Consider the following 23,797-nt stretch of genomic DNA (forward strand, 5'->3'; position numbering starts at 1 on the left):
GTCTCTCTCTGTCAAGTAAATAAATAAAATATTTTAAAAAAATAAAAAATAAATTTAAAAAATAAATTAACATGTAGTGTATTATTAGTTTCAGAGATAGAGTTCAGTGATCCATCAGTCTTATATAAAACACCCAGTGCTCATTACATCCCATGCCCTCCTTAATGTCCATCACCCAGTTACCTCATCCCCCCAACCCCCTCCCCTCCAGCAACCCTCAGTTTGTTTTCTAGAGTTAAGAGTCTCTTGTAGTTTGTCTCCCTCTCTGATTTCGTCTTGCTTTATTTTCCCCTCCCTTCCCCTATGATCCTGTTTTGTTTCTTTTTTTTTTTTTAAAGATTTTATTTATTTATTTGAGAGAGAGAGTACAAGCTGGGAGAGAGGCAGAGAGAGGGGGAGAAGCAGACTCCCTGCTCAGCAGGGAGCCCGATGTGCAGCTCGATCCCAGGACCCTGGGATCAGGACCTGAATCGAAGGCAGATGCTTAACCGACTAAGCCACCCAGGCTCCCCTCTCTGTTTTGTTACTTAAATTCTACATATGAGTGAAATCATATGATATTTGTCTTTGTCTGACTATTTCACTTAGCATAATACCCTCTAGTTCCATCCATGTTGTTGCAAATGGCAAGATTTTATTTTTTGATGGCTGACTAATAGTCCATTGTGTGCGTGTGTGTGTGTGTGTGTGTGTGTGTACCACATCTTTTTTTTTTTAAGATTTTATTCATTTATTTGAGAGAGAGAGAGAGAGAGCGCAAAGCTGGGGGGAGAGGGAGAGGGAGAAGCAGACTCCCCCTGAGCAGGGAACCTGATGCAGGGCTTTATCCCAGGACCCTGAGATCATGACCTGAGCCAAAGGCAGCCACTTAACCAACTGAACCACCCAGGCACTCCCACATCTTTTTTATCCATTCATCTGTCAGTGGACATCTGGGCTCTTTCCATAGTTTGGCTATTGTGGACATTGCTGCTATAAACACTGGGGTGCAGGTGCCCCTTCAGATCACTATGTTTATATCTTTGGGGTAAATACCTAGTATTGCAATTGCTGGGTCATAGGGTAGCTCTGTTCTTAAGTTTTTGAGGAACCTCCATACTGTTTTCCAGAGTGGGTGCACCAGCTTGTGTTCCCACCAAAAGTGTAAGAGGGTTCGCCTTTCTCTGCATCCTCACCAACATCTGTTGTTTCCCGACTTGGTAATTTTAGCCATTCTGACCGGTGTGAGGTGGTATCTCATTGTGGTTTTGATTTGTATTTCCCTGATGCCGAGCATTTTTTCATGTGTCTGTTGGCCATTTGTATGTCTTCTTTGCAGAAATGTCTGTTCGTGTCTTCTGCCCATGTCTTGATTGGATTATTTGTTTTTTGGGTGTTGAGTTTGATAAGTTCCTTATAGATTTTGGATACTGGCCCTTTATCTGATAAGACATTTGCAAATATCTTCTCCCATTCTGTCGGTCGTCTTTTGGTTTTGTTGGCTGTTTCCTTTGCAAAAGCTTTTTATCTTGGTGAAGTCCCAGTAGTTCATTTTTGCCTTTGTTTCCCCGGCCTTTGGAGACGCGTCTAGCAAGAAGTTGCTGCAGCCGAGGTCCCAGAGGTTGCTGCCTGTGTTCTCCTCTAGGATTTTGATGGATTCCTGTCTCACGTTTAGGTCTTTCATACAAGATACTCATTTATATTTTTTTAAGATTTTATTTATTTATTTGAGAGACAGAGAGTGTGAGCGGGAGAGTATAAGCAGGGCGAGCAGCAGAGGGAGAGGGAGAAGCAGGCTTCCTGCTGAGCAGGGAGCCCGACGCGGGACTCGATCCCAGGACCCTGAGATCAGGACCTGAGCCAAAGGCAGACGCTTAACGAACTGAGCCAGCCAGGCGCCCCACAAGATACTCATTTAATTACAAAGGGGAAATAGTGCTTTTACAATGGAGAAACCTGGAAGGCACCACCTTAATCAAATGATCAAAGCTAACACCAACAATTTTGCAATTAACCAGTACTTTGAGCTTCCGGATACGCGGAAAAGAACACAGTCACTTCTGTGGAATTCCTGCCAAAAATGCATAATGCAAATCAAATCCTGAGGAAACATCAGATAAACCCAAATTGAAGGACATTCTTCCAAAGAACTGCCCTGTGCTCTTCAAAAACATTAAGATCATGCAAGTTAAGAGAAGACCGAGACATTGTTCCAGATTGAAAGAGATTAAAAAGACCAGATAACAGAATGTATCTTGTGACCTAGGATTTCCTTTAACTATAAAAGGATACGGGTGAAATAGGTGAGGGAAATTAAGAGGTACAAACTTCCAGTTATAAAATAAATAAGTCACAGGGATGAAAGGTACAGCATAGGGGATATAGTAAATAGTATTGTAATAACATTGCATGGTGACGGATGATAACTACACTTATAGAATAGTCAAATCACTGTGTGTACACCTGAGATTAACCGTAACATTGTATGTCGACTATACTTCATTTAAAAAAAAAAGAACATTATTGACACACTCACTAGGATGGCTATAATCAAAAAGTCAAATAACAAAGTGTTGGTAAGGATGTGGATAAATTGGAACATTCCTACTTCGCTGGTAGGAACGGAAGAAAATGTCCTTGTTCTTAGTAAATTCATATTAAAGTATTCAGTTGAAAGGGTATCACGCTTGCAACTACTATCAAATAGTTTAGAGAAGGGAAGCCTGGGTGGCTCAGTTAAATGTCTGCCTTCGGCTCAGGTCGTGATCTCGGGGTCCTGGGATCGAGCCCCGCATTGGGCTTGTTGGTCAGCGGGAAGCCTGCTTCTCTCTCTGCCTGCCGCTCCCCCTGCTTGTGCGTGCTCTCTCTCTCTCTCTCACTGACAAATAAATAAATGAAATCTTAAAAATATATATAAAAATAGTTTAGAAAAAATATAGATAGAGATGATAGAGATATAGAGGCAGAGACAGAAAGAAAGAGAGAGAGATGTTGTTATTATTATGAGACTTGCATTTTTTGCCAATCTAATAAGTGAAAAATGGGATCTCATTTGTCTTAATTTGCATCTCTTTAATTACCGGGAGACCATTTAAAATGCCTCAGGAACCATAATCTGGAATGACCACAAAGGCTAAAAGATTTGGCAGATAACCCCACCCTTTACTAAGCTCCAGTGATAAAAATATGAAACACCAATCCAGTAGATGCGAAATGGAATCTAACTGTTGTTTTAATTTTTTTAAGATTTTATTTATTTATTTGACAGAGAGAGAGCACAAGCAGGGGGAATGGGAGAGGGAGAAGCAGGCTCCCCGCTGAGCAGGGAGCCCGATGCAGGGCTTGATCCCAGGACCCTGGGATCATGACTTGAGCAGAAGGCAGACACTTAACCGACTGAGCCACCCAGGCACCCCTAATTGTCATTTTAATTTTGCATTTCACTGACAACTAAAGAGATCGGGTTATTTTTTCATATACTATACATGTTGGTCATTTCAGGTGTCTTCTGCTCTGAATTACCTACTCGTGTCCACATTCCATTTTCTAGTGTGTTGTTTGTTTTTCTCTTATTGATTTGTAGACGTCCTTTAGATGTCCTAGAGTCTAGATACTAGTTCTTTGTCACACACATCAAAAGACTAGATGGAAACAATTAAGTCTGTGAAGCTCAGGGGCATCCATAGTGAGGATCTTCCAGTTTAAATGCTAGGTCTTACAACTAAGGGAAATATTTCTGGCATATGGTGCCGGTCACTCTTGACTCTACTTGAGTATGTTTGAAAACTGAGGAAAAAATTAAAATGATAATTCAAAAAATGTATGGTCTGTATTCTGCTGTTAAGGAAAGGAATTAGTGTTTGTGTCTGGACCATGTAATCATTCATTATACATATGTGTATATATATATATATTCTTACTGTGTTAAATATTTTTCACTTATAATATATGAATATTAATTTTATGAGTTAAATGCCTATTTAACTTTATGTTAACATTTTTTATTTTTATTTTTTAAAGATTTTATTTATGTATTTGACAGAGAGAGAGAGAAAACAAGCAGAGGGAGCAGCAGAGGGAGAAGCAGGCTCTCCGCTGAGCAGGGAGCCCCACGTGGGGCTTGATCCCAGGACTCGATTCCAGGACCCTGGGATCATGACTTGAGCCTAAGGCAGACGCTTAACCAACTGAGCCACCCAGGCGCCCCTATGTTAACATCTTTTAAGGAGTTGAAGCATCCATTCTCTTCAACTGCCATCGGTATTTCCAAGCAAAGAAGAGGTAATCCCACTCCTGTTTAACAGAAAGGGACACTGAAGCCCGGTGTTTTATCAATCTGATTAGACCCTGTTTTCCTTAGTCCCTCAGGTCACGGTGGGGTCCAGCTTGACCTGGGCTTCCTTCTCTCTTCCAACTCCTGCTAAACATGCAGTATGTGCCCAATAAATGCCCCCCTTTGTAATAATAAACCCTTCATCAGCCTAGGGACAGAGTGGAGTGTCAGACACTGCAGGGTAAGGGAGGTAGACACCAGGTGCAGCATAAATCCTCAGTGTCGGTGCAGAAGAAACCCACAAGAAATCATTGTTGAGGGGAACTGTTAAGCGCTTTTTAAACATGCTCCCGGATTGATGCTCTGTGCTAGCCTCCTAGTTCACAGCGAACACTCACTACTAGTTGCTGGGGTCACCCTCAGGGCAGGAGTGAGTCCAGTAGGGAGTTATGCAGGCGTATCAGTTCTCAACGACAAGCCAAGTGCTCACGAGGAATCCCTAGGGGAAGCACAGGCGCCTAATTCGTGCTCCTAGGTGACACAGTGATTACGCTTCTGGCCCGTCTCTGCGGGTGGGTAGGGCTGGAGATTCCTTTAGTTCCCTCACTGGATGGGGAAGGAGCGATCTCGATTTATTTTCCCATCTGGGAAATGGGGGGGGGGGGGACAAAAGTGGCCAGAAGACTTGCGCGGGTGGGCAGTCTGGCCGGGTCGCGGGAGCGGGCTTTCCTTCTCCCTCCCCCATCTCTCCCGTCTCAGCTTCTTCAAGGATTAGGAATCTGACGCCTGGAAAGTTTGTTCCCGGGCCGCCAGAAGACCTCCCGGCGCGAACCCTCAAGGGGCTGGAACGGCCCCAAGAGGCCGGATAGGTGCGGGCGCAAACGTTCCGCGCGCCGACGTCCTCCTGCGCCCCGCTCCTCTCAACCTCCCGCTCCTCCTTCCCTCGCTCCTCCGGCTCCCCTCCTCCTCCGTCCCCGCCCCTCTCCTGCCCTCTCATTGGCCGAGCTGGCCGGCCGGGCCTCCCCGGGATTTAAAGGGCCCGCTCTCCGCGCCGCCCAGGGAGCCGCAGCTGGTCCCGGCCTTGCGGCCTGCGGGGGAGGCTGCCCGGAGGAGGCGGCGACGGTGGCGGCGGTGCGTCCCCGGCCCCCAGGACCGCGGCTTCCTTCCTGCCAGGTAAGTCGCCAGCAGTCCGCGTGCGGCTGCCCGGCTCCCATCCTGAGCCGGCCTCCCCGCGCGGGTCTGCAGCGCGTGTCCTGGGGCCCCCTCTCCATCACCTTTCCCACTGCTCCAATTGCTACATCCCCTAGTGCCAACTTCACCTCCCTGCAGCTCCGGGGCTTGGGCAGAGCTTTGTTGGCGGCTGCAAGAGGCCAGGTGGGGGTGAGATGGGGCGCGCGGGGGATACAGGACACCCCCCACATCCGTAGAAGAAGAGATGCACACGGCCCCCAAGTGTCACAGGATCTCCCTCTCTGCCCTCCACACACAGTGACTCTACCTTGGAAACCAGGGGGGCCCCCGCATTTGATATGTGGGCCTAGAATGTACACCGTTCAATTACATCGGACCCGGACTGTTCACAGCATACGAGAGACACGGGTCCTTCATTCACCACAGGTCATGGGCTGTGTGTGTGTGCACCCAGGACGCCCATTCACACACACAGTTGGTGGCTCAGTCTGATGTACCTGACGTTCACACCCTCCCCCAGCCCCCCAGGACCACGACTCCACATGGACAGCCCCAAACTGAAATCTGAGTGTTCAAGTCCATCCCTTGAGCATGGTCTGCCCCATGGACATCCTGGCTCCCTCTGTCCCCACTTTGACAGGTCTGTCCATCTGTCCATCCATCCGTGGGGGTCCGCAATGGCCACTTTCAGCCGCCAGGAATTTTTCCAGCAACTGCTGCAGGGCTGTCTCCTGCCTACTGCCCAGCAGGGCCTTGACCAGATCTGGCTGCTCCTTGCCATCTGCCTCGCCTGCCGCCTCCTCTGGAGGCTTGGTAAGTGCTTGCCGCACCAGGTGCCGCCACACGAGGCCATATCACACCTACCACATTTCATCCATCCCAAGCCACATTTTATCCTGCTATATCTTGCCATGCCAAGCCGGACGCCAACGTGTCTAGCCCACCACATCCCACCAGCCCAAGTGCCATTCCATTACACCACGTCCCGCTATGCCCAGCCACCCCATGCCACACCACACCAAGCCACGTCCTGCCATGGCAAGTCATGTCTTTCAGTACACCTGGGTTCTGGGATTCTAGAAAGCTGAGCTTCTTGGATCTTGGGATCCTGAAATGTCTCCATCCCAAGGTTACAAGATTCTGGGATGCTGACGTCAGCTATAGAATCCCAAAGTACCATGTTACAGGGTTTGGGCATTTTGACAAATTGAAATTCTCACATCCTAGCCTTCCAAAATGCTGGCATTCTGGATTTCGAGACTCCGGGCATGATGAGATTTCTGGATTGTAGGATTCTGGAATGTTTCCACAATCGTGGCAAGCCTATATCCAAACGATAAGATTCCAAGTTCCCAAATTTCCCATAGGATGCTGAGAATTTTAGAAATCTGAGATTCAAAGCTTCTATTACTTTCTTTTTCTTTTCTTTTTTTTTCAAGTTTATTATTATTATTTTTTTTAAGTAATCTCTTCACCCAAGGTTTGGCTAAAACTCATGACCCAAGATCAAGAGTTGCACGCTCCTGGGCGCCTGGGTGGCTCAGTTGGTTAAGCGACTGCCTTCGGCTCAGGTCATGGTCCTGGAGTCCCGGGATCGAGTCCCGCATCGGGCTCCCTGCTCAGCGGGGAGTCTGCTTCTCCCTCTCCCGCTCCCCCCTCTTGTGCTCTCTCTCTCTCCCATTCTCTCTCTCAAATAAATAAATAAAATCTTTAAAAAAAAAAAAAAAGAGTTGCACGCTCCCCTGACTGAGCCAGCCAGGCGCCCCCCCCTTTTTTTCTTTTATTTTAAATGGATGTTTTTTTCCCCAGGTTCATCATTTTGAAATATTTCGAAGTTACTGAAAAGTTAAGCTGAGAGAATAATGTTATGAGCACCGATATATGCATTACCAGATTCTCCAACTGTCAACATCTTGACACGTTAGCTCTATCTATATATCAATCTACCTATCATCTTCCTAAATCTTGTGAAGAACGTGCTGACACTTCACCCCAAACCCTTCAGTGTGTGCGCCCCCCAAGAACAAGGACATCTTCCCCCAACAAGCACACCCTCCACCCTCACGTCTCAAGAAATGTAATCTGGGTGCAATAATAATTATCCAACAGAAGTTGATATTCACATTTCCCCCAGGGTTCCCAAAATGTCCTTTATAGATGTTCCTTTCCTTTAAACCCAAGCCCTGCCACCTCTCCGGCTCCCCTCTCAAACTCACTCGCTTCAGGGGCCCCCCTGCAATCTCACCGAACGTTCCAGCCTCTCTTCTGCCCTCTGCCCACTTGCCCTCCCTTCCTCCCAGCCCACCCAACTTCCCTTTCCTGTTCTCTTTCTCTCTCTCTCTCTCTCTCGCCCCCGAAGGGTTGCCATCCTACCTGAAGCATGCAAGCACCGTGGCAGGTGGGTTCTTCAGCCTCTACCACTTCTTCCAGCTGCACATGGTTTGGGTCGTGCTGCTCAGCCTCCTGTGCTACCTCGTGCTGTTCCTCTGCCGACATTCCTCCCATCGCGGCGTCTTCCTCTCGGTCACCATCCTCATCTACCTACTCATGGGGTATGGGCGCGAGTCCTCCTCCCCGCGCCTTCGGCCAAGGGGCCAGCGGGGCCCCCAGGCCACTCCTCCGTGAGGCTGTCCAGGACAAGGAGGGCATAGGGGATGGGGGGGCAATCTGGGAGACTGGTGCTTTCTGAAGGCTCCGGTACTGGACAGGCTGGGCTTGGGCTCCCCCTGCAGGAGGCAGTCCTGGAGAATTATTCCTCCAGGAGATTGTGCGGGACGGGAGCGGGCGGAATATATAGCCTTCTCTGCACCGTGGTTTCCCCCACTTTGTGGTCTCTGAGACTGTGGGAGTCATGGAGCCAAGACCACCTTTTTTCCGTAGTGAGATGCACATGGTGGACACTGTGACATGGCACAAGATGCGAGGTAGGCAGCCCTGGCCCTCTCACCTGCCCTGGTCGTCCTGCCCCACTCCACAGCTCCTGATTCCCCCAACCCTGTCTGTCCTTCCCCGCTTTTCTCCCTCATCCACCCGCCCCAGTGGACATGCGGGCCTCAGATTCCCCTTACATCTGTGTCTCTCCCATGCCTCCCCCCCTCCCCGCCGTCCATCTGTCCTATCTCATGTACGCACGCGCCTGACACTTGAGTCAGGGCGTCTGCTGGTCCTGGGCCCACCTGCTCACCTGCCTGTCTGACACCGTGCCCACCTGTTCACACTTGACCTCCTCTTTTCCTACCACCTCTCACCCGGTGCTCCCCATTCCCCAACGCGGACCTGCTCTTTGCCTGTCCACTTGACCATGGGCGCCACACATAGGGGCCCAGATGATCGTGGCCATGAAGGCGGTGTCTCTGGGCTTCGACCTGGACCGGGGCGAGGTGGGTGCCGTGCCCTCGCCCATGGAGTTCATGGGCTACCTCTACTTCGTGGGCACCATCGTCTTTGGGCCCTGGATATCCTTCCACAGCTACCTACAGGCTGTCCAAGGCCGCCCGCTGGTGAGGTCCTGGGTGGACAGGTGGGCAGGAACTGTGGGAGCCACCGTGGGACAGTGTTCATGGAGTCTTGATCCCCACAGAGCCGCCAATGGCTGCAGAAGGTGGCCCGGAGCCTGGCGCTGGCCCTGCTGTGCCTTGTGCTGTCCACCTGTGTGGGCCCCTACCTCTTCCCATACTTCATCCCCCTTGATGGTGACCGCCTCCTTCGCAAGTGAGCACAGCCTTTGAGGCCTCTGCCCAACAGTGAGGGGGTTGGGTAGGGACTTGGGGTCTCCCCGGCTCTGAGTCTGTCTCTTAATCCTTCTATCTGTCTTCTGTTACTACAGCAAGAAACGCAAAGCCAGGTAAATGAAGGCAGGTGCTAAGGGCGAGTGGGGCTGACTGGGGGTTGGGGGGGTCGCAGTCTGTGGCCGGTTTGTTCTGTAAGTCCGAGACTGGCCGACCATCTGTCCCACAACTAGACAGAGACTTGAGTGTCTATGGCTGTTGTTTGACCACGATTGGCTCTGTGACTCTATATGACTGACACTCCAACACATAACTGTGCCTGGCTGTCCATCTAGTCCATGGCTAGGAATAAATTATGTGACGACAATGGGGAGTGACAAGTATGTATTGGTGGGTGACGCCAACCTGCCTGTGACGCTGGCTGGGGGTGTATATGGGTTGTTTGCCTGTCAGCCACTCACCCTCCACGTGGGACTGGTGTTCCGGCTGTCTCGCTGTGCCATCGTCGATGATGGGATGTGTGCCTGTCCCTGGATAAGATAAAGCGGGGTCGTCCATAACTCTGACTGGGAATGGGTCTGTTGTGTGTCTGTCTGTGATGGATTCCGCCTGTGAGTCTGCCTTCTCTGGCCATCTGGTGCTGTCTGGCTGAGGGCTCATGACCGACCGTGTGTCTGTGCCTGTCTGTGGGACCGACCATCCACCTCTGGTGCGACTGTAGGATTTCATCCGGCTGTTTGATTGTATGACCCAGTGCCCCACTCACTGGCCGCTGATGGTGGCTGATGCTGAATGAAGCTCCCAAAGGGTGGAGGGACTTGCCTGGTGTCACCCAGCTAAGCAGCCGGACATTATTCCCAGGCCCGATTCCAGAACCTACACTTTTTCCGAGACGCGGTCTCTTTTTCACCATGTCTGATTGTTCAGCTGACAGGATGACTGGATTGAGCGTAGCACTGTGTACGTGTGCAAAGCAGGGTGCTTGGTGGTGTCTGTGCCGGAGTAAAGGACTCCGGGGTATCTTCCGGTCACTGGGTCAGACTGCAGAGCTGCGAGGCTGGGAGTCTGAGAGCGTTTGTGCCCGGCCCCGTGGCTGTGTCGGTGTGTGGCATGGTGAGGTCGGGCCTCTGACGGTGGCTGGGTCTGGATGTCTGGCCACGTGAGGCTACAGGACCGGGTCATACGGTAGGGCGGCTCACACTTCTGTTTGGGGCGTACGTATGCGTGTGACTATCTTTTGCCGCCATGTTTCTGTCTTGTCTACAAACAACTCCAGCCAGCCTCCAGGTCCTCTCTGACTCTCTTTCCTTTCTTCTCTGCTGCCTTCCTGAACCCTGGGGGCCCTAGGGGCACCATGGTAAGGTGAGTCTGCAGAGTGGGGCTGGGGATGCTGACACGTGGCGGGGTGTCATGCCGGGGGCCTAGGAGTGATCCCTCTCTCCCCCCCTACTTTCTCCCCAGGTGGCTGCGAGCCTACGAGAGTGCTGTCTCCTTCCACTTCAGCAACTATTTTGTGGGCTTTCTGTCCGAGGCCACGGCCACGTTGGCAGGGGCCGGCTTCACCGAGGAGAAGGATCACCTGGAATGGTGGGGAGGGCTGGGGGGGCCCCCCCTCCCACAGGGTGCTGCCTAGAGGAGCTGCAGGGAGGGGGGAGGGAGTCCTGGGGGAGGGAACCTCCAAGACGAAAGTATGGAGGTTAGATGGATGGGTTGAGACCCCAAATGAATTTGCAGGTCTCTTTTGCCTATAGGGACCTGACGGTGTCCAAGCCACTGAACGTGGAGCTGCCCCGGTCCATGGTAGAAGTTGTCACAAGCTGGAACCTGCCCATGTCTTATTGGCTAAATAACTGTGAGTCACCAAGTCACCACTCCAAGAGAGCTGGGAGTCCTCAACCCAGGCCCTTTTCCATTCATATAACAAACATTTACTGAGAACCTATTGTGTACTAGGCACTGAAGATACTGCAGGGACGAGAAAAAAAAAAAAAACCAAAGTCCCTGGCCCCTGTGGAGTTGGCATTTTCGTGGGGAGAGCAGACAGAGAAAAAAAAAATACGTAATAGTTCAAGTAGTGACAGGTGCTATGGTAAAAAAAAAAAAATGAAGCAGGTAAAGATGATCTGGGAGTGTTGGCAGGAGTGGGGGCAGGGAGTGTTGCAATTTTAAATAAATTAGCCAGAGCAAGTCCTACTGAGGAGGTGACATTTGAGCAAAGACCTGAGCAAGGTGAAAGAACAAGCAATGCTGATGTGTGGGGCAGGAGGGGAGCAGATGGAGGGAACAGCCAGTGCAAAGGCCCTGAGGCAGCATACTGGGCATGTGTCTGAGGAACAGGGAGGAGACCGGTGCAGTGGGAGCAGAGTGAGCGGGGGGATCAATGGCAGGAGGGGAGGGCAGAGAGGTGACAGGGGCCTGGAAGGCTTCACTGGCCACGGTGAGGATTGGGGCTTTTTCTCTGAGAAATGGAGGCACAGCAAGGGTGTGAGCGGGGGTGGGGGGGGTGGCGCTGAGGGCTGACTCGGGTTGTAACAGGGCCTTCTGGCTGCTGTGAGAGCAGACAGGGTGGAAGCTGTAAGGAGGCCATGGCAGTAGTCCAAGCAAGCTACGGTGGTGGTGGCAGGGGATGTGGAGAAGAGAGGGCAGATTCTGGATACGTTCTGAAGGTAGAACTGACAGGGTGTGGTGGGAGTTGGCGTGTGGAATATGGGGGGGGGGGGGCAGAGCGAGGGTGATTCTAGGATTTTGCCCTGAGGACCTGGACGAGTCTCTTGGACATTGGCTGAACTTGGGGGCGCTATGGGAGGAGCAGGTGGGGAGGGAAGATCAGGAGCTAAGTTTTGGACATGGGACGTTTGGGGCCATTATAAAGATTTTATCCTGGGGGCTCCAACAGGTTGCGGGTTCCTCGCCTTGCCCTCTGGCCCCCCGGGGAAGGGCAGAGGGGATCCCAGGAGACTCTTGACCCGCATCTCCCCCTTCCAGATGTTTTCAAGAATGCTCTCCGCCTGGGGACCTTCTCAGCGGTGCTGGTCACCTATGCGGCCAGTGCCCTCCTGCACGTGAGCAGGGCAGAGCGGGCTGTGGGGTGGGGAGAGAGAGCTGGGCGGGGGGTGGGGGCAGGGCCTCCTCCTTACTCACCTCACTGCCCCCTGGGCCCTCCAGGGCTTCAGCTTCCATCTGGCCGCGGTGCTGCTGTCCCTGGCGTTTATCACTTACGTGGAACACGGTGAGTGTCGAGCCCAGCCCAGCAGATGGGACGGAAGGTGGGGGCAGGGCTAGAACCACTGTCCCCTGAGGCTAACCTGACCCCCCCCCCATTACCTCCCGGCATCCGCCCCAGTCCTCCGGAAGCGCCTGGCTCGGATCCTCAGTGCCTGCGTCTTGTCGAAACGGTGCCCACCAAACTGTTCGCACCAGCATCGCTTGGTGAGGGTTCAGCCCGGGCAACCTCATGCCCAACACTCCCCCTCAAAAACGTTACTTCCGTCTCCATCTTGTATCTGTCTCAGGGTGCCCAGCTTCCTCTTCTGGTGCCTGAGCAATCCCCAGAACCTCACTTCTACTCACTGGCATCCATTTCTCTCACAAACATTTATCAAGCCCCTGCTGTATACACACCTGGCATCCGTCTGCCCCTCCCCCCCCGTGAACATTTATTGAGCACCTGCTGACATCAGGCACTGTTCTAGGCACTGGAGACACAGTGGTGAACAAAAAAGACTAAAGTCCCAGCCCTATGGGACAACCATTTTAACAGATGAGACAGTAAATGTTTAAAGTCAGTAAAGTATAATAGTTTCTTAGATTGTGATGAATGCCAAGGAGAAAAGACATGAGGGAAAGGGGAAGGGAAGTATGGAGGGGGTGAGTGTTTTCAATTTTAAATAGGGAAGTGACTTTTGAGTTCTTTAACTGAAGGAGATGAGGAAGAGAAGCATTCCAGGCAAAGCGAGAACAATGGGTGTAAAAGCTCTGACATGGGAGAGAGGCTGGAATATTTGAGGGACAACAAGGAGGCCAGTGTGGCTTGAGCAGAGCAAGCGAAGGGGTAGAGTGGTGGGTCTCGTAGGTCATGGTGGGAATTTGTTTCGGTTTGTTTTTTCATTGTTTGCAATAATATGGACAACCTCAGGTTTGCCTCCCACCCGGCAACCGACGTTTATCACCATAAGCCCCCAGCTCAAGCCCCTCCATTCTTCCTCTTCTGCCTGAGCAGTCGCATCTCCCCCTGGATGCCCTCAGGCTAACAGTACCCTCATCCTTGGATACCTCTGGAGCTCCCATAGGAAGTTCCAAACCATCTTTTTCCTACCCCAGGGGGTGCCCTGTGCCCTGGACATCCTCATTCCTGGGACCCACTGGGCCTTGTGCGTCTCCCTGGGCTCCCCTGCCCAGGTGGGGCTGGGGGACAGTGAGTAGATCCAGCTGCCAAGCATATCCATCTGTCCCCCACAGGGCCTGGGGGTGCGAGCCTTAAACCTGCTCTTTGGGGCCCTGGCCATCTTCCACCTGGCCTACCTGGGCTCCCTGTTTGATGTCGATGTGGATGACACCACAGAGGAGCAGGTGAGGTGGGGCCCTGGGCTGGAGGTTACTTAGGGATGTGCTACCTGCCCATGGGAACCATGAGAACAAAGGTGAAGAGGCTGAGGCATTGAGGACCTGGTGTCACGTGTCCATCTAGCTTGCAAAGCTAGTGCTCCTCGCTCCTTCTTTCCCAGGGTCCTTCTGGTTGATTTGTCCTGTAGGGGCTTTTATTAGGGTGAAGCGTGCAAACTATGTTTATTTTACTTATAAAATTTATTTTATGGAGATGGTGTGCAAAATCCAGGTTTTACCTTTTTTTTAAGATTCTATTTATTTGAGAGAGAGAGAGAGAGAGAGAAAATGGGAGCAGAGGGAGGGGCAGAGGGAGAGGGAGAAGCAGGGTCCCTGCTGAGCAAGGACCCCAACGCAGGGGCTTGATCCTAGGACCCCAGGATCATGACCTGAGCCGAAGGCAGCCTCTTAACCAACTGAGCCACCCAGGTGTCCCCAGGTTTTACTTTTCAAAATATTAATTATTTCATCATATTTTTGTTTAGGTAGAATTTGCAAGGTTTCTTTCTTATTTGATTAAGGAAGTATTTTTACTCAGGTTGAATGTGCAAACTCTGGATTCTGCTTTAAAAATGCACATTAAAATATATGTACTATTTTTATTCATGTGGAGTATGCACATTCCAGATTTTACTCCTTTTTAAATGAAAGACGATTTTAAAAATACTGTTTCTTCATATGGCTCTTGCAGGATCCAGGTTTTGCTTCTCTCTTAGTTGAATTTTTAATTTTTAATTGAAAATAAAACTTTTATTTTCTATTTTGTCATTAAAAACAATTTTTAATCTTCATTCAGGTTGAGTGTGCAAAATCTGGGTTTTGTTTTATTTTTATTAAAACATTTAAAAATAGCTAATGCATATATCACAAGGTTCAAAAACAAAACAGTATTCAAGATGTTCAGGGAAAAGTCTTGCTCCTACTGTCTACTTCCTCCCCTCTTACAGGTAACTACTTTTAATCATTTTATTAAAATATCCTTCTAAAATATAAGTGCAACAGTATATTTATAATATATTTTAATTCCCTCCCTTACCCCAGGTTTTACCCTAAAATAACTCATGAATGAAACTGTTCTGCATGTCGCTGTTTTCACATAATAGTTCTTGAAAATCTTCCACATAAGTACATGGAATGTCCTCATTCGTTTTCCATTGCGAGGATATGACAATATGACACAGTGTAGTTTGTCCCTTATCAGTGAACACCCAGGCGATTTCCAGCCCTTTCCTATTGCAAATGGTGCTGCAGCAAGTAATAATACCCTCGTACCCATGTGGATTCACACAGGTGCAGACAGGAACTATAGGATCTAGCCTCTATAGTTACAATGAAAAAGTTTCTTTTTTGCCTCCCCCACCAACCGTGTGTGACCATATCTGTCGCCCTACCAACAGAGTGCCTCTCAGACTTCCTGGATTGGTTTGCTGGTTTGAGAGGAGGAAGATTATGAGTGAAGCTGAGTATCTTTTCATATATTTAAGAGCCAGTGGGGTTTTTCCTTAGTGAGAATGGCGTACTCCCCTCCTTTGCCAGTTTTTTTTTCTTTTTGAAAAATCGCTTTCTAGGAGCTCCTTCTGTATTAGGGAGAGTACGGGGCAGAGGATGGAATTGCCTTGTTTTTAAAATAATATTTAAAGAAGAAAACATGAAAGAAAAAAAAACACACACACACACACCGGAATCTGCTTACCTTTTATATGTACCCAGTCTCTTCTCTGGGGCCTCACCTAGGGTTACCATGGAGTCACAGAAATGTCCTGGAACAAAGGATGGGTTTTCCTGAGACCTTTTTTCTTGCCAAGTGGGACTGTCACCTCTTTCTCTCCCACAGGGCTACGGCATGGCATACACTGTCCACAAGTGGTCAGAGCTCAGCTGGGCCAGTCACTGGGTCACTTTTGGATGTTGGATCTTCTATCGTCTCATAGGCTGAGGCACATCTGTGGACCCTCATAGCTCCCTCAAGACCCCTCCTCAGGGTGCCAGCTCTGATGGGGGATGAGGGAAGGCCCTATCTCTAATTCTTGACCCCTCTCCATCCTTGACCCCCTGACACCCCTACACACACACACACACACACACACACACACAATTTCCATGCCTGTCGATCCCCACTCCACCACGAGGCGGGAAGGGGGTGGTCCCTGCTGGGGCCTGGGGTGGAGGATGCTCGGGGAAGCAGAGAAGGGGAGATCCAGGGCCTCCCCGCCTTCCTTCTCCCTTTTTATATACAGTTTGTTATTGTCAAATAAAAGTAGGAAAGATACAAAAGGCTCTTTCTTCACTGCTCAGTGGGGAATAGAATTGAGTGAGGAATGGGCACAGCACGGATAAAGGTTTGGAAGCTGGAAATCCTGAAGAGGGAGCAGGTCGTGTTCGGTTCATGGTTAATTTATTATTGTTCAGGGTTGGATGATGAGCCCGAGGACTGCACAGCCTGATTTGAGTGGAGCCAGGACACACGGGATGGTTGCATGTGGAGGGGGGGGGGGGGGGGGGGGGGGGGGAACCTGATACTAGCTGGCTGGGAAACTGATTGGTTTTCTGATTGGTTATTCTGACTAGGACAGGGAGGGGGAAAACAAGACAGATTGTGGGTTCTAATTGGATAGGAAGGTCTGGGATAGGTCTGGGTTTGTTTTTTTTTTTAAGATTTTATTTATTTATTTATTTGACACAGAGAGAGAGAGACAGCAAGAGAGGGAACACAAGCAGGGGGAGTGGGAGAGGGAGAAGCAGGCTTCCTGCCGAGCAGGGAGCCCAATGCGGGACCCGATCCCAGGACCCCGGGATCATGACCTGAGCCGAAGGCAGACGCCCAACGACTGAGCCACCCAGGCGCCCAGGTCTGGGTTTTGACTGCGCAGTCTGGGGTGCCCGCTGGCTTAGAGTTAGGGAGTTCGGGTTGGCCCTTTAGAGTTGGCACAGGGAGACTAAGGGTCTCCATGCCAATTGGCCAGCAAGGCTGAGGAGCCTGGGTGTTGTTTTTTTTTTTTTTTTTTTTTTTAAGATTTTATTTATTTATTGGAGAGAGAGAGAATGAGAGACAGAGAGCATGAGAGGGAGGAGGGTCAGAGGGAGAAGCAGACTCCCTGCTGAGCAGGGAGCCTGATGCGGGACTCGATCCCGGGACTCCAGGATCATGACCTGAGCCGAAGGCAGTTGCTTAACCAACTGAGCCACCCAGGCGCCCGGGAGCCTGGGTTTTGACTAGTTCTTCTGACTTCAAGTCGGGAGAGGTGGAGATGCCCGCTGAGGAGTTGAGCGCCCAGGGAGAGGGCAGAGGCACAGTGTACAAGATGTGATCTGCCTGTCATATTAAGTTTCCTTGCCGGTTCTGGCATTAGTATTGAGAGTGCGAGAGACTCATTGCTCTGCCTAAAAAACGAGGGCAAAGGTGAGCGAACACAGAGCAATGCTGACTTAACAGCAGATGGAGGATAAACACCCAATTTTCCGATACGACTGATTGGCAATGGGATAGGGAAACTGAAGCCCGGACTCACTGCTGACGGGGTTCAGCCCCAAAACGCCCACCAACCTTGGCGGGTCCCAGCCTTCCCGCAACTCCTGACTGGGTCTCAACCAACAGCGAAAATGGCACCACGCATGGGGGCGGGGCCGGCGGCACAGGGAGAGCTCCTATTGGTTAGGAGCGGCACTGGCCGCCTTCCCAGCCCCTCCATTGGCCAGCTCCGTAAGGTGAGGAACCTGTGAGGGGATAAATCGGAACGAAGGAGTTTACGCAGCCAGCGCGCTAGCCTAGAGAGAGCCCGGAGCCTGCGAGCGAGGCCGCCAGGACCACGCCGCTGGGTGAGTGTCCTCCGCCCAGCCTGCCGCTCCATCCCCTAGCTCTCAGCTGCTAAACAGCCGGCCCTCGACGCCTGCGCTCGACCCTTCCTCTCCCCGCCCCCGCGCCGCCCCGTCCCACGCAGACACACTCCCACCGCCCACCCTACGCGCCTGCGCGAGACCCCCCTGCTACCGCGCGGTTGTCCGGACGACAGAGGATCTGCCTTCTCATTGGGCAGCTGTCCCAGAGGCTTCTAGTTCTGATTGGTGGTCTCTGAATTTGACCCTCGTTTTCCTGTTTAGAACTGCGCCCAAGACCCCAGCCTTCCGCTTTCCTCTTTCTCTCGCAGGTCGGTGGCCTTATGCACGATTTCAGGAAGGGTCTGGCTTTCCACACACTGAACCTGAGGGTTGTAGTTCTGATTAGTTTTCTCTCTCCTGTCCTGCAGTTTCCAGGACTATGGGGGAGGGAATAGCTTTCTGTTGAAAGATGCTAGACCCTGACCCCTGCAGTGGAACCCAGCCTGGTCGCTGTGTCTCCCCCAGCCGACTGTGACCCGTGAGGGTGGGGACCACGCCAGGCCCATGTGTGTCCCCTATCCGGGCATGACCAGTGAGAGCTGGGACCTAGTCTGGTTCTTGTGTCTGCCCACCAGACTGTGACCAATGAAGGCTAGAACTTGGCCTGGTTCCTGTGTCTTCCACATCATAGGACTCTTGGAGGACTTAAACAGCCTTATAGTCATGATTTCAAAACAGCATATAATTAGATTATTTTTAATCCAGTCTATTAACTGATAATTTTAGTCCATTTACATGTCTTGTGGTAATAAATTATTTGGATTTGATTTTATGATCTCATTCTGTGCGTTCTATTTGCTCAGGTTTCTCTCTCTCTTTTTTTTTTTTTCTCTCCTTTCTACTTATCCACACACAGCCATCAGCCTACAAAGACATGACCACCAACGCCAGCCCCTTGCACCCATACTGGCCTCGACACCTGAGGCTGGACAACTTTGTGCCTAATGACTGCCCCACTTGGCATCTCCTGGCCGGCCTCTTCTCTGTCTCTGGGGTCTTGGTTGTGACCACGTGGCTGTTGTCAGGTCGTGCTGCAGTCGTCCCCCTGGGGACTTGGCGGCGACTGTCCCTGTGCTGGTTTGCCATGTGTGGGTTCATTCACATGGTGATTGAGGGCTGGTTCAGCCTCTACCACGAAGACCTTCTTGGAGACCAAGCTTTCTTGTCCCAACTCTGTGAGTCCTGAGTTCTTTGATGTGCTGTGGGAGGGAATTTTCTGGGCAGGGATTGGCTTAGATGTTTATTTCACCCACCAACTCTAACGTTAATTTATTTTAAAAACGTATTCAACTTTTTTTGTTGGATATATATTCATATGGGTCAAAAAAAACCAAACCATTTAAAGAGGTGTGCAGTGAAAATCTACCTTCTGTCTACCAAGTTTCTGTAGTTATTAACCAATGTTAATAATTGTGTATGGTTTTTTCCAGGATTTATTTACACAAAATTACACGGATAAGCCTCAATTTACTATTTGTAAAAGAGGGATAACGGTAATACCCAAATATCTGTAAGTCACTTACAACAGTGTTGGCAGGGGAGCCTGCATGGCACAGTCCGTTAAGCATCTGGCTCTTGGTTTTGGCTCAGGTCATGAGATCGAGCCCTGTGTCAGGCTCTGAGCTCAGCCTGGAGTCCACTTGAGATTCCCTCTCCCTCTCCCTCTGCCCCTCCTGCTCATGCACACACACTCTCTCTCTCAAATAAATAAATCTTAAAAAAAAAAAGACTTTAAGAACAGTGTTGGCAGATAGTAGATGCCTTAACTGTTTATTGTCATCATCATCATGGTTTTTTTTTTCCCCTTCTATGCAAACAAATAGTAATATGGTATATACACCTCTGAACTTTGCTTTTTTTCAACGCGGTCACTCCTCATCAGTTCATAAAAAGCTTTCAAAGCATGGATGTTACAGAATTATTTGACTTGTCCAGTATTTTGGGGTATTTCCCTCCAATCTTTTTTTTTCTTCAAGATTTTATTTATTTATTTGAGAGAGAACAAGCAGAGCGAGAGGGAGAAGCAGACTCCCCGCTGAGCAGGGAGCCCAACACGGGGCGTGATCCCAGGCCCCTGGGATCATGACCTGAGCCAAAGGCAGGTGCTCAACCGACTGAGCCACCCAGGCACCCCCAATCTTTTGCTATTATAAATAATATTCCTTTTTGGCCTCATGAATAAATTATTTTTCTGCTGTTCTTTTTTTTTCCCAAAGATTTTATTTATTTGAGAGAGAGCACATGCGCACGAGCACACGAGCAGGGGGGAAGGGCAGAGGGAGAGGGAGAAGCAGACTCTTCACTGAGCAGGGAGCCCGACGTGGGACTCCATCCCAGGACCCTGAGATCATGACCTGAGCCGAAGGCAGATGCTTACTATTCTTACATAAAACTTTGATCTAACACAAGTCTGTGTGGAGATCTGCTTTCATTTCTCTTGGGTAAATATGGAAGAGAAGAATGGTAGGTGTGTGTTTAACTTTATGAAAAACTGCCAAACGGTTTTTAAAAATGGCTGCACCATTTTATTTTCCCACCAGCAGTATATGGGAGTTCTAGTTCTTCCACATCCTCACCACCACTTGGTATGGTCAGGTGATTCTTCAATTTTAGTCGTAGTGGATGCGAGTGATATCTCATTACGGTTTTAATTTGCTTTTTCTTAATAACTCATGAAAGTTTGAGCATGTTTCATATGTTGACTGACCATTTTGGAATCCTCTTTTATTTTATTCTTTAAATTTTTTTTTAATCCTCTTTTATGAAGAACCTATTCTTGTCTCCTGTCTGTTTTTATATTGAGTGGTCTTTTTCTTATTAATTCTCTGCTCATTTTTCATTCACTCATCTGTTCACCTTTGTGCTTGCTTGCTCGCTCGCTTGTGCACGCTCTCTCTCTCTCTCTCACGCTCTCACACTCACTCACTCATTGGCTACTTCACTCACCCCATCACCTACACTTGCCTTCTTTTATTCCACATTTACTGAATACCAGACATTCACAGCATTACTTATTGTTCTATGTCAGGTCCGCACACATTATCTTGTATACATATGTTCACTCTAGAATCCAGACAGCTACCCCGCTTCTCAGATGAGGAAACTGAGGCATGGAGAGGTTATGAAGCCCACCTTACATGGGCCCTTGACTCTTGCACATCCGAGTTCCTTTTCTTGCTTTTATTCTTCATGTATGTCTCTTACCTTCTTCAGGGAAAGAGTATGCCAAAGGAGACAGCCGATACATCCTGTAAGTATTTGCCTCCATCAAGGGAGACCTCCATTGATTGGGGTGGGGGGTGAGTCAGGGAGTACTCATGGGGTGCCCTGTGGGTAGAGCACAGTGATGCCAGTGTTCCCCAACCCTTCCTCCCCCCACAGGAGTGACAACTTCACAATATGCATGGAGACCATCACAGCTTGCCTTTGGGGACCACTCAGCCTATGGGTGGTAATCGCCTTTCTCCGCCAGCAGCCCCTCCGCTTTGTCTTACAGCTCGTGGTCTCTGTGGGTGAGGAGAGGGCCCACACTGGGTGCTGGAGGGGTTGATGGGGGATCCACAGACACAGGGTATCCCTGCAGGGAGCATCGCTCAGTTGTGCCCATCCAGGGCTGAGTCAGGCTGAATGACATCCCCCTGAGGTTCTGGAACAGCCATGACCTTCTCAGTCTGTGTTCTCAAGTGGGAAAGGTTCATTTCCCCCTCCTCCTCCTTCATCACAACGTCTCCTGTGAAGGTTACATGAGGTGGTGGGAAGCCCCTGGATCCTCCAGGGTTAGGATTCTGAGCTCCCTTCATCTGGCATTCAGTCCTCTTATGTTCTTACATTGCTAGCTTTCTTTAGTTCTGGAATCATGCGCTGTCTTGAATTAAAGGATTTTGAGCTTTCCTTAAATTCTGGAGATGGGAACTCTCCTGAGTTGAGAAATTCTCCGCTTCTGATTTCTGGAATTCTCACTTTTCTAATTCCTCAGATTTTCAGCTATATGATTTCAGAATTCTTAGCTCTCTAAATTTGGGAATCCTGAGCTCTGAGACCTTGAATGATGACTTAGAAAATGCCTTGGAATACCTTTTCCTCCTGACTGGGTTTCCCCTTCCCCTTCTGCCTCCCACAGGTCAAATCTATGGGGATGTGCTCTATTTTCTAACAGAGCACCGGGACGGATTCCAGCATGGGGAGCTGGGCCACCCACTCTACTTCTGGTTTTACTTTGTCTTCATGAATGGCCTGTGGCTGGTGCTGCCTGGAATCCTCGTGCTCGATTCTGTAAAGCAGCTCGCTCATGCCCAGAGCATGCTGGACACCAAAACCACAATAGCCAAGAGCAAGCTGAACTAATAAGTAGTAGGCTGGGCTTGAACACTGGACGATGAGGAACCCTCCACCAGGAAGAAGAGTCCAGTCCCATAGGTTGGAGGAACAAAGCAAATTGATCTGTCAAACTCGGGTTAATGGGTAAGCACCAGAAGGGCCAGAGGCAGGGGCAAAAAAGGAGCTGTGTGGAGCTACGGCCAGGAGCCACTGAGACAAAGGTACAGAAGAAACTAGAAGGGCCATAATAGTGGCAGTTTTTAAAATCAGGAAATAAAAGATCTTGACCCTAACACTGAGAGATCTTTAATTACTAACCCCAGAGATGCCCTATGACTGACCCCACAAACCCCTCCCTCACTCACTCATTTCACAGACCACTGTTCTCTCAGCCATAGACCCCCCCCATTATCATCACTTAGACCTCCAATCTATAACCTCATGAACCCCTATCACTGACCCCACAGAGTCCCGTGATGACTAATTAGATCCACGAGATGCCCATTATCTCTCTTAAGAAGTGATCGTCCACTCACACCCTCGGTGTTCTCTCCAGAACACACTTTCTCATTTTTTGTAATATGGACAGGCTGAGAACTCGTGTCTCCTGATCAGGTGCCCCACAGACACCCCATCAATAACTCCATAGATCTTTCCTCACTCACCTCAGACTCCCCCATTACTCCAAAGACCCCACATCACTTACCCCACAGACATCCATCAGTACCCTAAAGATCCCCATCACTCACCCCAGAGACCCCAGAAAACTCACACAAGACCCATCACTCACTTCACATACCCCATAACTTACCCCAACAGGCCTCTAGTCATACACCCTACAATCCCATGACTCACCCCATAGACCCCCCTCATCGTGTATAACACAGACCCTCTCAGTCTCCCCACAAATCCCCTATTATTTACCCTATAGGCTGTCATTACTTACCCTACAAACCCCTCTAAACTCACCTTGCAGAATTTGTCCCCTCATGCCCCACAGGTCCCCAATTACCCCACAGATCTTCCATCACTCACCCCGCATCCTATCCTGCAGACCACCTACCTATCATGTATCCACAGATTCTCATCATTCACCTCACAGATACCTCTCACCCTATAGACCCACCCCCGTCGCTCCTCCCTTAGTCTCTCTGTCATTAACCTCACAGACCTTGAGTCATAAAACAAATGGGTACTTGAGGAATTTTGAGGAGATGACAAAGAATGAAAAAAAACTGCAGATACCTGTAGACTGGCTCCTGGTGACCTGTACAGAGCAGGACTTCAGTTCAAATCCTGGTTCTGCTCAAGCCTCCAGTATAGCTTTTGAGAAATGCCTCACTGTTAAAGCCAACGCAGGCAAAGCCACCTTCTGTCCATTGCACCTACTCTCTGTGCCACTTACTATCCCCTTGACCTTGAGCATGTTTCTCCCTGACCTTCAGTGCTCTCATATGTAAAATTCTAATTAGAGTACCTACCTCATTGGATTTTTATGCAGATTAAATGAATTAATATATGTAGACCACCTGGTATACACTTTGTATTTGTTGAATGGAAGAATAAATAAATGAAAGAGAAAGTTCTCCCCAGGACTATGATAAGGACCTCCTTTTTTGTCTCCTTGCTTCCAATAAGCAGTCTTTCCATCCAAGGCCCTCTCCACAACCAAGACAGGCATCTGACCACATTATACCCCCATTTAAAACCTGGGCTCCAGGGCCATCAGGATTGAACTCCAGGCTAGTGTTTTGTTCATCCCACCCTATGTTAATTGTAATGAGAAGCAGACTCTCAAATATCTAATTTCCTTCAGAAAATCCAGCAGAGC

At 49.6% G+C, this 23,797-nt stretch overlaps 2 protein-coding genes across 5 annotated transcripts; both read left to right on the forward strand.

Annotated features, from left to right (window-relative positions):
• Positions 1–5,299: 5,299 nt before the first annotated feature.
• Positions 5,300–16,039, forward strand: PORCN (porcupine O-acyltransferase). Of its 3 annotated transcripts, XM_032426791.1 has the most exons (15): positions 5,300–5,425; positions 6,084–6,256; positions 7,803–7,995; positions 8,324–8,367; positions 8,762–8,943; positions 9,024–9,154; positions 9,270–9,287; positions 10,519–10,533; positions 10,633–10,758; positions 10,923–11,023; positions 12,157–12,233; positions 12,337–12,400; positions 12,515–12,600; positions 13,630–13,740; positions 15,608–16,039. In XM_032426791.1, the coding sequence occupies exons 2-15, from the start codon at positions 6,121–6,123 to the stop codon at positions 15,707–15,709; spliced, it is 1,386 nt and encodes a 461-aa protein (XP_032282682.1). In that variant the 5' UTR covers positions 5,300–5,425; positions 6,084–6,120; the 3' UTR covers positions 15,710–16,039. The 3 variants fall into 3 exon arrangements, with proteins under 3 accessions (XP_032282682.1, XP_032282683.1, XP_032282684.1); XM_032426792.1 differs by lacking the exon at positions 9,270–9,287; XM_032426793.1 differs by lacking the exons at positions 9,270–9,287; positions 10,519–10,533.
• A 1,412-nt stretch (positions 16,040–17,451) lies between these two features.
• Positions 17,452–22,259, forward strand: EBP (EBP cholestenol delta-isomerase). Of its 2 annotated transcripts, none has more exons than XM_032426785.1 (5): positions 17,452–17,589; positions 18,506–18,824; positions 20,863–20,899; positions 21,031–21,161; positions 21,770–22,259. In XM_032426785.1, the coding sequence occupies exons 2-5, from the start codon at positions 18,524–18,526 to the stop codon at positions 21,991–21,993; spliced, it is 693 nt and encodes a 230-aa protein (XP_032282676.1). In that variant the 5' UTR covers positions 17,452–17,589; positions 18,506–18,523; the 3' UTR covers positions 21,994–22,259. The 2 variants fall into 2 exon arrangements, with proteins under 2 accessions (XP_032282676.1, XP_032282677.1); XM_032426786.1 differs by lacking the exon at positions 17,452–17,589 and adding an exon at positions 17,819–17,918.
• Positions 22,260–23,797: the final 1,538 nt, after the last annotated feature.

The sequence above is a fragment of the Phoca vitulina genome, unplaced genomic scaffold (genome assembly GCF_004348235.1).
Source record: "Phoca vitulina isolate PV1807 unplaced genomic scaffold, GSC_HSeal_1.0 scaffold35, whole genome shotgun sequence".
NCBI lineage: Eukaryota > Metazoa > Chordata > Mammalia > Carnivora > Phocidae > Phoca > Phoca vitulina.

Coding starts and splice junctions, on each gene's coding strand:
- PORCN (XM_032426791.1), top strand. CDS start 6,121: ATGGCCACTTTCAGCCGCCAGGAATTTTTCCAGCAACTGCTGCAGGGC. Junction 6,257..7,802: donor CCGCCTCCTCTGGAGGCTTG/GTAAGTGCTTGC, acceptor TCGCCCCCGAAG/GGTTGCCATCCTACCTGAAG. Junction 8,944..9,023: donor CTGTCCAAGGCCGCCCGCTG/GTGAGGTCCTGG, acceptor TGATCCCCACAG/AGCCGCCAATGGCTGCAGAA.
- EBP (XM_032426785.1), top strand. CDS start 18,524: ATGACCACCAACGCCAGCCCCTTGCACCCATACTGGCCTCGACACCTG. Junction 18,825..20,862: donor AGCTTTCTTGTCCCAACTCT/GTGAGTCCTGAG, acceptor TACCTTCTTCAG/GGAAAGAGTATGCCAAAGGA. Junction 20,900..21,030: donor GGAGACAGCCGATACATCCT/GTAAGTATTTGC, acceptor CTCCCCCCACAG/GAGTGACAACTTCACAATAT.